At 39.2% G+C, this 14,202-nt stretch overlaps 1 protein-coding gene across 4 annotated transcripts in view; it reads left to right on the top strand.

The window, feature by feature from the left end:
- wdr37.L (WD repeat domain 37 L homeolog) overlaps positions 1 to 14,202 on the top strand; it is a 109,374-nt gene that overhangs the window by 51,576 nt on the left and 43,596 nt on the right. For 2 of the 4 annotated variants that reach the window (XM_041565481.1, XM_041565480.1), the window contains exons 5-6: positions 723 to 787; positions 2,662 to 2,751. In XM_041565481.1, coding sequence (XP_041421415.1) covers positions 723 to 787; positions 2,662 to 2,751 — 155 coding nt within the window. 4 annotated transcript variants of the gene reach the window in all.

Genomic DNA, 14,202 nt, shown 5'->3' on the forward strand with positions numbered 1-14,202 from the left:
CCTGTAGCATCAGCTTATATTACAGACCAACCTCATTTTCTGCTTGATACATTGAGACGGCCCCTTAACTTTTAGTCTGCAGATGTTTTTCTATCAGATAGTAGCACACTGGCTGGTGTCTGAGTTCTGTCTATGATTCAGTTGTTTTAAAAACATGGCCATTGAGGTTTTGAGCCACTTGCCACAACATTTCTAGCTACTTCTTTAGTTAAGCTTTAGTTCTCCTTTTAATGGGTAAGTCACATTTAAGTTAACTTATGGAATGTTATAGAATGGCCAATTATAAGCAACTTTTTAGTTGATCTTCATTATATATTTTGTGTAGTTTTTTAAATGTGTTTGCCTTTTTCTTCTGACTATTTCCAGCTTTGAAATGAGGGTCACTGACCCCATTTAAAAAACAAACGCCCTGTAAGGCTACAAATTGATTGTTATTGATACTAAATTAATCTTCTTTCTATTCAGGTCTCTCCTAATCATATTCGAGTCTCTTATTCAAATCAATGCCTAGTTGCTAGGGTAATTTGGACCATAGCAACAGACTGCTGCAAACTAGAGAGCTGCTGAATAAAAAGCTAAATAATTAAAAAAAAAAACCCCCACAAATAATAAAAAGAGAAAACCAATTGCAAATTGCCTCCGAATATCACTCTCTACATCATACTAACAATTAATTTTAAAGGTGATCAACCCCTTTAATGTTGTTTCTTTTGTCTTCACAGCTAGTCACAGTACAAGCCAGCTGTCCCAGAAATTGAAGACAACTTACAAAGCTTCCACCAGCAAGGTAAAAATAATTTCTTGCCTCTGGCTTATAGAACAGTGTAAGTTGTTGCTTCACCCTGAGATAGTGATAACATTAGTGACATTCTCAGTCCTAGTGTATGTGCTTAAACATGTATTGGATTTGGGCTTAACACTAAGAATTTGACTGGAGCTATGGCCAGAAGCTTTTTGACCTTTCTGGAGTCAAAATGCTGAAGATTTCATTGGGCAGCTTGTCTGATATCACCCCCCTCACCCCCCCTCACCCCCCCCCCCCGCTGCAGTTTTAAGGGTAAGTTCACACTGTGAGATTCGGGGAGATTTAGTCGCCCGGCGACTAATCGCCTCTTTTTGGGGCGACTAATCTCCCCAAACTTTCTCCCCCTGTCTTCCGCCTGCTCCTTGTGAGGCAACTTCGGAAAACGAAGCGCTGCGAGTGCCATGCCGCAGGCGTTTTTTCATTGTAGCTGGCGGAAGACAGGGGGAAGCAGTTTGGAGAGATTAGATGCCCCAAAGAAGAGGCGATTAGTCGCTGGGCGACTAAATCCCCCCGAATCTCACAGTGTGACCTTAACTTTACGACAGAACAATGGGAAGGTAACCAGATAGCAGCTCCCTAACACAAGATAACAGCTGCCTGGTAGATCTAAGAACAACACTCAATAGTAAAAACCCATGTCCCACTGAGACACATTCAGTTACATTGAGAAGGAGAAACAACAGCCTGCCAGAAAGCAGTTCCATCCTAAAGTGCTGGCTCTTTCTGAAAGCACATGACCAGGCAAAATGACCTGAGATGCACCTACACACCAATATTACAACTAAAAAATACACTTGCTGGTTCAGGAACGAAATTTTATGTTGTAGAGTGCAGTGTAAACAGTGTAATTTAGTAATAAAAACTACATCATAAAAATCATGACCGAATCCCCTTAATTACAACATTTAACACAAACCAGTTTAGCAGGACTTAGACTGTGTATAATTCTATCTTGATCTTAATAAAACTGAAACCAGTTTAATAGCCAATTAATTTTTGAGCAGCCTTTTAATCTCATTCAGCCTTTCATATATCGGTGCTTTGGTCTCATATCCTCATTTTGATGCTTCTTCTCTGTTGGGAGTCAATCCCTCATGGACTGCTCGTTATCTTAATGGAAACCGTGCATTATCCATTTTTTATTTACTTTTTATTCAGACCACGGATATCCGAGCAGCAATATGGTAGGGGGGTTTATCTTGTTTTACTACATATATTTGATTGATCAACTGACTTCTCTCTTTCAGTGCCTCTGTGTACAGTACGTTATTAAGGAACATCATAAATAAATTATAGCGTACAAATGCCTGTGATACACAACCTGTTGCTTTAGTCTAATGAGAGAATGAAAAATTCATAACTCATCTCTTTACACCATTCTTCCGCCAGTTATTTATTATTTATTATTACACAGAATTCAACAGTAAGCCGTGTACACTGTATATCAAAATTTCCCATCCAGATAATGGCAGTTGCAATGTTTTTATAGGATTTTTAAGCTTGAAGCATGAAACGCACACTTCACTTGGGACAAAAACACATGATTCTGAACAAAGGCGAACTCAAAAATGTACAATCTATGGTGCTTGGCAGCCAGGGACATAGATTTTTTTTTCTACTGCAGGAAATTGGTCATCTATGGACTCCGCTTGCTCTCTATTTCAGTTCTGTAGTTGGAAATCTCTACTGGTTGATACATACTGTACATGTCCTATCCACCGTTCATATGCACAGACCACATAAATGATCCTTATGTATGCTTCTCCTTTAATATCAACCAGTAAGGATACAACTCTTTTGTTTGGTAGGATGTTAACAGAGTTGCTAAATATTTTCTTTTCTCCTGCTTGCTGTAGCGCTCACATTCTTTCCCTAGGAAAGCAGGTGGAACTCGCAGTTTCAGAATAGGAAGAATGGGAAGCTGGGAGTTGAGGGGTGGAGACTGGGTAATGCCTCTGTTCCCCGTTTGCTGTTGTGCATGTGCACAGAATGACCTGAAAGTGTTAAATTTCTTACATAAGCTACATAAGGCATCATATCTATCAACTGTTCCCTTTTACAGCGAACACTTCAAATAACAGCTACAGAATGTTTGCATTTTGATGATCATATTCAGTGGCCGATCCCCACCCCTATTAGTGTTTGCTCTTACTTATCCAAGTTTATATTTTGTTTGCTGGTTAGGGGCATAAATAGAGGGGGTACAGGGTTCATAGCATTACCAAGTTACCTGCATCTGAGGGCAACCAATGTCTATAAAGAATTCAGTTTTTACCAAAAAAGAAAAGAGAGAGAGAGAGTGGGGTTGGTGCTAAGAAACTTTTGGTTGTTTGGGGATGCGTGGATGTATTAGGGTTAGGAAGCTGGAATATGCTGACGACATGGAATTCAATGTCCACAACAGATCAGGCTTCAGACATCTTTAAAGGGCAAGTCAACCCCAAAATAAAAATGTCTAGTAAAAGAAAACATCATTCTAAGCAACTTTCCAATATACTGTACATTTATTAAACATTTTCAGTTGCCCTGCACTGGTAAAACTGATTTCAAAAAAGTATTTCAATTCGATGGTTGAATTTCGAAGTATTTTTTACTTCGAAATACGACCCTTGATAAATCGGCCCATAAGTGTTGCCCTGCACTGGTAAAACTGATGTTTGCTTCAGAAACACTACTATAGTTCATATAAACAAGTTGCCGTGTAGCAATGGCGGTAATTGAAAAAAGTCTATATGGCACAGGTTAAATAGTGGATAACCGATAACGCCATTATGTTCTACAGAGCTTATCTGCTGTGTAACCTGAGCCTTTTCTCCTTTGAATGGCTGCCCCCATTGCTACACAGCAGCTTATTTATATAAACAATAGTAGTGTTTCTGAAGCAAACACACCAGTTTTACCAGTGCAGGCAACACTACATTATATTTGTATTACTTTCATTTTTTGATGTTTCTGTTCCTTTAATCAGCTGCCTTGTCTTGCGTTGTATGAGCCACCAGATCAGAGAATAGTAAGGGACAGACAGACACTGCTTTTAATAGCAATACATATGCAAATAACTTAAAACCCTGCAAAAATTGTAATGAATGTATAATGCAAATAAAGCAAACAATGTTTTCTTTTCTTTTATTATGCAAAATATAATTTTTGGAGTTGACATTCCCTTTAACTTAGTGCTCGGCTTACCAATATGTAATTTAGCCATATTGCTTAATTATAGATCTAGATTACACCGTAACATTGGCACAGGGATAAAGGAAAAAACCCACAGACATTGCCGTGGTGGAGAAATTTCCTGTATTTAAAGAGGTTGCAAGGTTGATAAAAATTCTGCACTCTATCATCCGGAACACTTTCTATTGTTTAAACAGACACCAACTCATGTTCCACTATTATTCACTGTCTCTATTAGTAACTGCAGGCATGGGGTAGAGGTTATTACAGGGTGTTTACATACATTAGATTATACAGGGAAGGAATTTCACACCACGTTTAGCCATTTTTATAGCTATGCTTTTCAACAAGTTCAGCTCTTGGACCTGAGACTCTGCCTCCACCAACAGGCCAGTTACAAACCACACCAGAGAAAACAATATCACTTGGTAAAACCTTCTTTATTCATTATTTGTGTTTCCCATCCTGGCACCTTCCATAGGGGCAAGAACTAATATAAAATACAGGTATGGGATCCGGAAACCCGTTATTCAGAAAGCTCCGAATTACAGAATAGCCATCTCCCATAGTCTCCATTTTATCCCAATAATGTTTAATTTTTGCCTTTAATAATAAAACAGTGCCTTGTACTCGATCCCAACTAAGATATAATTAATCCTTATTGGAAACAAAATAGCCTATTGGGTTTATTTAATGTTTAAAGGATTTTCTAGTAGACTTAAGGTATGAAAATCCAAATTATGGAAAGATCCATTATCCAGAAGACCCCAGGTCCCGAACATTCTGGACAACAGATCTCATACCTGTATTTCATTTGCACCTGCAAACATGGTGAAAGTCTTCATTCTCTGTTGAGAAATGTACTTATATAATTATTTTGCCACTTAGTGGCCCAATAGTGGCCCAGTGGAATTCAATGTATCTCCTCCTAGCAATGGAAGCTGTTTGTATAGCAGCAAATTAGGTCATTGTCTGAATCAGCAAGTATGGCTTTAAACCCAGGGAAGTTAAGAACAAATAAAGGGATGATAGAGTCCTATCATTTTGTTTATTTTGTCATCTCCTCCACTTCTTGTGTAAACAAATCATTAGGCTTCTGGTTTTCCGATCTCACAGAATAAAGGGGGTTTGTGCTACTGGCTCTTTCTAGGTCAGACAAGTACTGAGAAAAAATAAATAAATATATATATATATACTGCCTGTGATTTGTTCTGTGAGTCCAAACAAATGGACCAATAGAAATGTTACTGTAGTGTTTATGGCCACTCACATGGTGTCTGTTTGGCCAATCAGTTGGATTTCTCAAACAGGGAAAAGGTGCCAACAGTAAAAATAAATGGAAATACTTCTCCCTTGGTTTAGCTAAAGTGTTTCTCCGCTCACACTGTAGAGTTAAAGAAGAACTACACTTAAAATGGAATAGAAATTTTGTTTTATACAGACTTGAACTTCGTGCATCAGCCCAGAGGTTCATCGACTCTTTAGAAACAGTAACAGCAGCAATTGTTTTTAAATGAATGACAATATAATGCACTGGGAAACTGGTGTGTTTGCTTCAGAAAAACTATTATAGTTCATATAAACAAGCTGCTGTGTAGCCATGGGGGCAGCCATTCAAGCACAGGATACACAGTAGATAACAGATAAGTACTACTATAGTTTATATAAACAAGCTGCTGTGTAGCCATGGGGGCAGCCATTCAAGCACAGGATACACAGTAGATAACAGATAAGTACTACTATAGTTTATATAAACAAGCTACTGTATAGCCATGGGGGCAGCCATTCAAGGACAGGATACACAGTAGATAACAGATATATAAACTATAGTAGTACTTATCTGTTATCTACTGTGTATCCTGTGCTTGAATGGCTGCCCCCATGGCTACACAGCAGCTTGTTTATATAAACTATTTTAGAGTTTCTGAAGCAAACACGTCCATTTTACCAGTTCGGCACAACAGTACGTTATATTTTCATTACTTTAAAGGAGACATTTTGTGTAAAAAATAAGAATGTACCAGTGTGTTATACTCATTTAGATATAGAAGTATTGAGAATGTTATGTTATATGTATACATTATTTTGTGAGTTGGTTCCTAAGATCAGATAACAGTCAGTAGTCCAGTGCGTGAGTCAGCTGTGTGGCCTTGGGGTGGCACAGAAGCCCAAAACATATAATTTCTAGACTACTTATTTATTCAATATATAGATAGGTATGCACACTCAAAAGAAGGCAAGTATGGTATATTTAAAATAAAGTTTTACTTGTTTATGCAAATAATACACACAAAGCCACAATAGTAGGCCTGTATAATACAATACATAAGCTTACATGGTATATACCTAACGTTTAAACATAGCCACAATTACATAACAGTAAACAGTAAGTATTACAATTATACAGCAAGGAGCAGATACACCTACCACCAGTATGAGAATGGCCCCAACGTTTCGGCGTAAGCCTTTGTCAAGGGGATTCACAAAGGCTTACGCCGAAACGTTGGGGCCATTCTCATACTGGTGGTAGGTGTATCTGCTCCTTGCTGTATAATTGTAATACTTACTGTTTACTGTTATGTATTTATTATTAACATGTATTTATATAGCGCTAACATATTGCGTAGCACTGTAAAGTAAATGTGATTATACAACTACATCACATGAATTACATACATAGAATATATGGAGTAACAAACATCACAGTCAATACAGGTACAAAAAGGTGAGGAAGGCCCTATGCATAGGCATACAGTCTAAAGGGAAGGGAGTAATACACAAGGTGTGGGAGTGGGCAAGATCGAATTAAGTGGGTGAGAAATGTGGTATTGCGTTTGGTAGTTAAGCAGAGTGAGGGTAGGCTTCTCGAAAGAAGTGCGTTTTCAGAGATTTCTTGAAAGTAGAAAGGTTGGGAGAAAGTCGGACAGACCGTGGGAGAGCGTTCCAGAGGAGGGGTGCAGCCCTTGCAAAGTCTTGAATGCGAGCATGTGAGGAGGTAATGAGGGAAGAGTTGAGTAGCAGGTCAGTAGAGGAGCGTAGTAAGCGAGTGGGTGAGTATATAGAGATGAGTTCAGAGATGTAGGGTGGGGCAGAGTTATGAAGTGCTTTGAAAGTCAGTGTCATTAATTTGAATTTGATTCTGAAAGGTAATGGAAGCCAGTGCAGGGATTGACAGAATGGCGAGGCAGAGGAGGAGCGGTTGCTGAGGTGTATGAGCCTCGCAGCAGTGTTCATTATGGACTGGAGAGGTGACAGTCTCTGGAGGGGGAGGCCAATTAAAAGAGAGTTACAGTAGTCTAGACGCGATATGATGAGAGAGTGAATAAGAATTTTGGCAGCGTCTTGGGTGATAAATGATCGTATTTTGGATATGTTCCTTAGGTGGAAGTGACAAGATTTAATAAGTGACTGGATATGAGGAGTGAATGACAGGGCAGAATCTAGGATAACCCCAAGGCACCGGGCCTGGGGAGAGGGGGTGATAGTGGAATTGTTAACTATGATGGATACTTCGGGGATGCTACTGGTGTTAGTTGGAGGAAAGAGAACCATTTCAGTTTTAGAGAGGTTTAATTTAAGGTAGCGTTGTGACATCCAGGTAGAGATAGCGGACAGGCAGGAGGAGACGCGAGTTAGGAGTTCTGGGTTGAGATCAGGAGATGAGAGATAGATCTGAGTATCGTCAGCATAGAGGTGGTAGTGGAAACCATAAGAATTTATTAATTTGCCATGGGAGGAAGTATAGAGGGAGAATAGTAATGGTCCCAGGACAGAGCCTTGGGGAACTCCAACAGAAAGAGGTAGGGGAGAAGATGCTACTCCATTGTAGGAGACACTGAAGGAACGATTGGTGATGTAAGAAGAGAACCAGGACAGGGCTGTGTCACGAAGGCCAAGTGACTGGAGGGACTGGAGGAGGAGAGGGTGATCTACAGTGTCAAATGCGGCTGAGAGATCAAGCAGTATTAGTAGTGAGAAGTGATTGTTGGCTTTAGCGGTTAAAAGGTCATTAGTCAGTCGAGTCAGGGCAGTTTCCGTGGAGTGTTGTGGCTTAAAACCAGATTGTAGAGGGTCCAGCAGGTTATTGTCAGAGAGGAATGAGGTAAGTCGGTTGTAGACTAGGCGCTCAAGTAGTTTAGAGATGAAAGGTAGCAGAGAGATAGGTCGGAGGTTGTCAAGATTGGAGGGATCAAGAGAGGGTTTTTTCAGAATGGGGGTGACAAGAGCATGTTTTAGTTGAGAAGGAAACAGTCCAGTTGAGAGGGAAAGATTAAATAGGTGAGTTAAGGCTTTGATTAGACAAGGATTGGTATTGCGGAGAAGTTTTGAGGGAATTGGATCAAGCAGGCAGGTGGTAAGGTGAGAAGAGGCCAGAAGCTTTGAGACTTCCTCATCAGTGACAGGGGTGAAGGAGCACAGGAGGGACTGAGGAGTGTGGAGGGAGGGTGGTGGAAGTCTAGGGGGGTTGAGTAGTGTAATGTCCCTTCTGATAGTGTCAATTTTGTTTTTGAAGTGCTCAGCAATATCTTGAGCAGAGACAGATGTGCATGGAGGGGGTGGAGAAGGGGAAAGGAGAGTGTTAAAGGTGGAGAAAAGTTGTGCTGGTTTTTTAGAAAGGGAGTTAATGAGTGAAGTAAAGTATGTTTGTTTGGCTTGGAAGAGGCTGGTGTTAAAGGAGCGCAGGGCAGATTTGTAGCTCCAAAAGTCTGATTCTGAACGGGATTTGCGCCAGCGACGCTCAAGTGCACGTGAGTGTCTTTGGAGCGCTTTTGTATGAGCAGTATGCCAAGGTTGAAGTGGTTTGGGTCTAGAACGTTTAGTTTTTATAGGAGCAAGCTCATTTAGGGCAGTGGTGAGAGTACTATAGTAGACAGAGGTAGCCACATTAGGACATGAGATGGCTGAGATATTAGAGTGAAGAGAGTCAAAGGAAGAAGAGAGATGTGACGCGTCTATAGCTTGCAAGTCACGGTAAGTACGTGTTTGGGGAATAGCAGGGGGTGAGGAGGGAATTAGTGAGAGTTGAAATGTGAGCATATTGTGATCAGAGAGGGGAAATGGTGAGTTAGTAAAATTGGTGGTTTTTATGTAATTGTGGCTATGTTTAAACGTTAGGTATATACCATGTAAGCTTATGTATTGTATTATACAGGCCTACTATTGTGGCTTTGTGTGTATTATTTGCATAAACAAGTAAAACTTTATTTTAAATATACCATACTTGCCTTCTTTTGAGTGTGCATACCTATCTATATATTGTTACGTTGTGGGGTACCCATTGTAGGGGTACCCTTTTGATGTTTGCACCTCTTGCACTGTTTACCTACAGCATTTGCTGAATTGGTGTGCCCTCCACCCATTACTAAATTCTGTATACTTATTTATTCAACTCTAGTTACCCTTTAACCTAAATACAGGCATGCATTCCTCATGAAATGTTTGAGAAGAGGAAGCACTTAAACAAAATACCACCCCCACAAACTGACAGCTTCTTCTAACATTCCCGTTTATAATAACTGATATGACAAACTATAATATGTATCTGAATAATTCCGACTGAATACTTGCTCAGTAGTCCATAACAATCTACTGTAATCAGTTACTGTACTAAAGTCAGAAACTGTAACCTTGAATCAGAGCAAAGGCAAAATTGTCTTATCCCTTGATCCTGCCATAATTCTTACACAGAAAAATGTAGCTAGAGAGTGAATGGAACAGGACACATTTATGGCTTGTTAAAGGAGAAGTAAAGCTACGGAGGCATTTTATTGCCAATAGATTAGCTGCAATAGTGCAAGCTAGAATGCTTTATTTATTCTGTAGAATGTTTTACCATACCCGAGTAAAAAGCTCTAGAAGCTCTCTGTTTGTTTAGGATAGCAGCTGCAGTATTAGCTTGGTGTGACATCACTTCCGAGTCTCTCCTTGCTCACTTATAGCTCTGAGCTCACATTACAGCAGAGGAGGGAGGGGGAGAGGAGCAAACTGAGCATGCTCACGCCCAGGGCGAGGAGGTTTAAGATGAAAACAGGAAGTCTGATACAGAAGCCCATGTGTACACAAAAGAAGGAAAGAAATGCAGTGTTTCTTATGACAGAGGACTCAGAGCAGGGTTTACTGGTGTATTTAGGTGGACCTTTCTGATAAGGCTTACTTAGTTTTAACCTTTCCGTCTCCTTAAAAGGAGCGGTATACATTTTCAACATTGGCTGAATGAATCAGACTTGTACTGAACACACTTTTTGCCTACATCATTTCTGTTATTTGTGGCACTAAACAAAGCCAGTTTCACGTTAGTGCTTCCTCTCTCTTCTAGTCCCAAAGAACTTAAAGGGATCTGATAAAACTACCAGTCCATCGAGATGCCCTTGATAATAGACTGATGCTGCTTAGATAAGGGAGAGGTTGGTTGATTTGTTTGCTCAAAGGTAGATAGAGAGCTCTAAATAAATTTCCCTGTTCAGTGCACATAGCCATAGCCCAGCTTTCAAATGATTGCTTTAGAAAGATAAAAGATAGATTTTTAAAAATGTAAACAATAGTCAGATGTCATTTCAACACCTAGTACTATTTAATTTACTAAAGAGATTTTAGGTGAATACTATCCCTTTGTTACTGTTGCCTCTGTTTTACAGTATATATTGTTTTTTTGATCAGTTTTATGTTTCTTTAGCTGCGTGCATCGCTCACTTAGTATTTAGAAATCAAGTTTTATCAATATAAAAATCTATATTTTCACGTGGGCAACAGAGACAGACCGGGAGGCCAACATAGGTGAATAGGTCTAAAATGAGTGAGATGCAACGGAGCTAACCATGAAATATAGAAAGAGAACTATCTTTTCAATACAGGTATTGGATCCCTTATCAAGAAAGTTTTGAATTACAGAAAGGCCATGTCCCATAGACTCAACTTTATCCAAATAATCCTATTTTTCAAAAATATTTTCCTTTTTCTCTGTAATAATAAAACATAAGCTTGTACTTGATCCCTACTGAGTTATAATTAATCCTTATTGGAAGCAAAACCAGCCTGTTGGGTTTATTTAATGTTTACATGAATGCAGCAATATGGCAGATCCTGCACATATGTACAGGTATGGGTTCCGTTATCCGGAAACTCAGTTTCCAGAAAGCTCAGAATTACAGAATGCCTGTCTTCCATAGACTCCATTATAATTAAATAATCCAATTTTTTGAAAATAATTTCCCTTTTCTCTGTAATAATAAAACAGTAGCTTGTACTTGATCCCAACTAAGATATATTAATCCTTATTGGAAGCAAAACCAGCCTATTGGGTTTATTTAATGTTTACATGAATGCAGCAATATGGCAGACCCTGCACATATGTACAGGTATGGTATCCATTATCCGGAAACCCGGTTTCCAGAAAGCTCCGAATTACAGAATGCCTGTCTTCCATAGACTCCATTATAATTAAATAATTAAATTTTTTGAAAATAATTTCCCTTTTCTAATGTAATAATAAAACAATAGCTTGTACTTGATCCCTATTGGGTTTATTTAATGTTTGTATGATTTTATAGTAGATTTAAAGTATGACGATCCAAATTACAGACAGATGCGTTATCTGTAAAGCATTCTGGATAACCAGTCCTATACCTGTACTGATAAGATAACATTGCATTCGTCAGCCTTGCTTGCAGATATGATAAAAACATATTTATGCCACAGGTACACAGATTAGTTTGTGAAACATCATTTACATCACTGGAATATATTTCACTGGAGCAGATATAGAGCAGGGTTTTGTCTAAGTCCCAGCTCTTAGCTGTTCTCCAGATATTCGTAGGCTGTGCCCCAACATGTGCTATTATCTCACATGATTTTCTGTGGCTCCAATGAATCACATGTCTCAAATCATATAGAACAAGCAATAATTGGCTCTCTAGACAAAGAAGTGTCCCAAGCTGTAGAACACTGTGTTCATATGGTTACGAATTACAATTCATCAATCTCCTAGATCATTTAGAGGCACATTTATGAAGGGTCAAATTTAGAATTCGTGTGACTTTTTTAAAACTACTCCCATAAATTCGACCAATCGAAATGTATTATTAAAATTTTTTTTTTTTTAAACTGACGCATTTAAACGAGCCGAAAACTCGAATCGAATTTGATCAAACTCTATTCAAGTTTTTTCTCAGATAAAAACCTCGAATGTCAGGAAGGCTGCAAACATCTCCAAATTGATCCCTGCACCTCTCCCATTGTCTTAAAGGACCAGTAACAAAAAAAAAAATGTATTTGTACTTAATGAAAAAAACCACCAAGACACATTTAACTTTAATAAGAAATAACTTACAGATTCTCCGTTTGTGCTCCTCTTCAGAAACGGCGACAGGACGACGCTCTATCGTGCTGAGCTCGATTTCTCCTCCCTGGCTATCTCCTATAGAAGGCAGGGAAGAGAAATTGAGCGCCTCACGATGGATCGTCGCCGTTTCTGTAGAGGAGCGCAAGCGGAAAATCGGTAAGTTATCCTATATAATAAAGTTGAAGTGTCTCTGCGTCCAGTCCCTGTGTCCGTGGGATTGCGCTACTGCGCATGTGCCCCACGGACCGTCTCTGGCGGCCTATTAAATAATAAAGTTGAAGTGTCTCTGCGTCCAGTCCCTGTGTCCGTGGGATTGCGCTACTGCGCATGTGTCCCACGGACCGTCTCTGGCGAATTTTTTTTAGACTAGAACAATTCTGTTTTTATAAATGTTTGACTACATATGTTCTAGCGCCCGTTAATTTAACGGGCTTAATGTCTAGTTTCTTAATAAAGACATTGCGAATTTAAAGTTAAATGTGTTTTTTTTTCCGTTAAGTACAATTTTTTTTTAAAAAACTTTTTTTATGTTACTGGTCCTTTAAACAGTAATTCATCAAGTTTTAGTTGGTGTTTAGTCAAATTCAAATTCTTAAAGGGCCAGAGTATGATAAATCTCGAAAATTGAATTTGAATTATTTAAAAAAAACTCAAGTTGAATGAAATGACTCCCTAGTTGAATTTGAGGGTTTTGAATATAAAAAAAATCGAAAATTTTAATCCAATTTTCAATGCAACCCTTGATATATCTGCCCCTTAGTCTATTAAAAAATTGAAAATAAGTAATTTTAAAGGAGAAGTCAACCCTTTAAGAAAAACCTGTACCCCCCACTGCACGGAAACCCCCTCCCTCCTCGCACCAGCCGAACTGCCCCCCCCCCCGGGAAATGGCCCATACTTACCCCTCAGTGCAGATTCTGGCATTGGCGTTCCAAGCAGCCATCTTCCGGGTCTGGCAAGCTGAGTGGGAGATCGACATGTTGGCGAATGCGTAATTGAGCAATTTTGCCGGTTTGCGACAACTGCACATGCGCTGAAACTGAAGAAAATTGCTGATTTGCCGTAAGAAGACACGAAGACCCGGAAAATGGCTGCATGGAACTCCGATGGCAGAATCTGCGACAAGGGGTACGTGTAAAGTATGGGACATTTCCCCGTAGGGGCAGTTAGGCTGGGGGGAGGGAGGTCTCTGTGGGGGGGTGCGGGTTTTTTTTCTTAAAGGGTTGACTTCTCCTTTAAAGGGGTGGATCACCTTTACATTAACTTTTAGTATATTACAGAATGGCCAATTCTAAGCAACTTTTCAATTGGTCTTCATGATTTATTTATTTGGAAAGAAGAATCGTCCGAGTCTTTCCAGCTTTCAAATGGGGGTCACCATCTAAAAACCAAATGTTCTGTAAGGCTACAAATGTATTGTTTTTGCTACTATTTATTACTGATCTTTCTATGCAGGCCTCTCCTATTTATATTGCATTCATGGTTGCTAGAGTAATTTGGATCCTAGCAGTCAGATGGCTGAAATTGCAAACTGGAGAGCTGCTGAATAAAAAGCTAAATAACTCAAAAACCACAAATAATAAAAAATGAAAACCAATTGCAAATTGTCTAGGAATATCCCTCTCTACATCGTACTAAAAGTTAACTCAAAGTTGAACGACCCCTTTAATGCAGGGAAAAAAATGTTAACTTTATGTTGTTCATAACTGTGAAAATCTACACATGTAATATTTACAGGAGTTGCAATGTTGTGAATGGGAAGGAGTAAAACCATTACTATGCTTGTTACAAGATGTATATCCGCTAATAAGAAATTTATCCGCTAATAGCACAGAGAATGGAAGATGAAATAGTAGAGGGATAATGTTCAGAGCACCTATGGCCA

Source organism: Xenopus laevis, chromosome 6L (assembly GCF_017654675.1).
Source record: "Xenopus laevis strain J_2021 chromosome 6L, Xenopus_laevis_v10.1, whole genome shotgun sequence".
In the NCBI taxonomy this organism is placed as follows: domain Eukaryota; kingdom Metazoa; phylum Chordata; class Amphibia; order Anura; family Pipidae; genus Xenopus; species Xenopus laevis.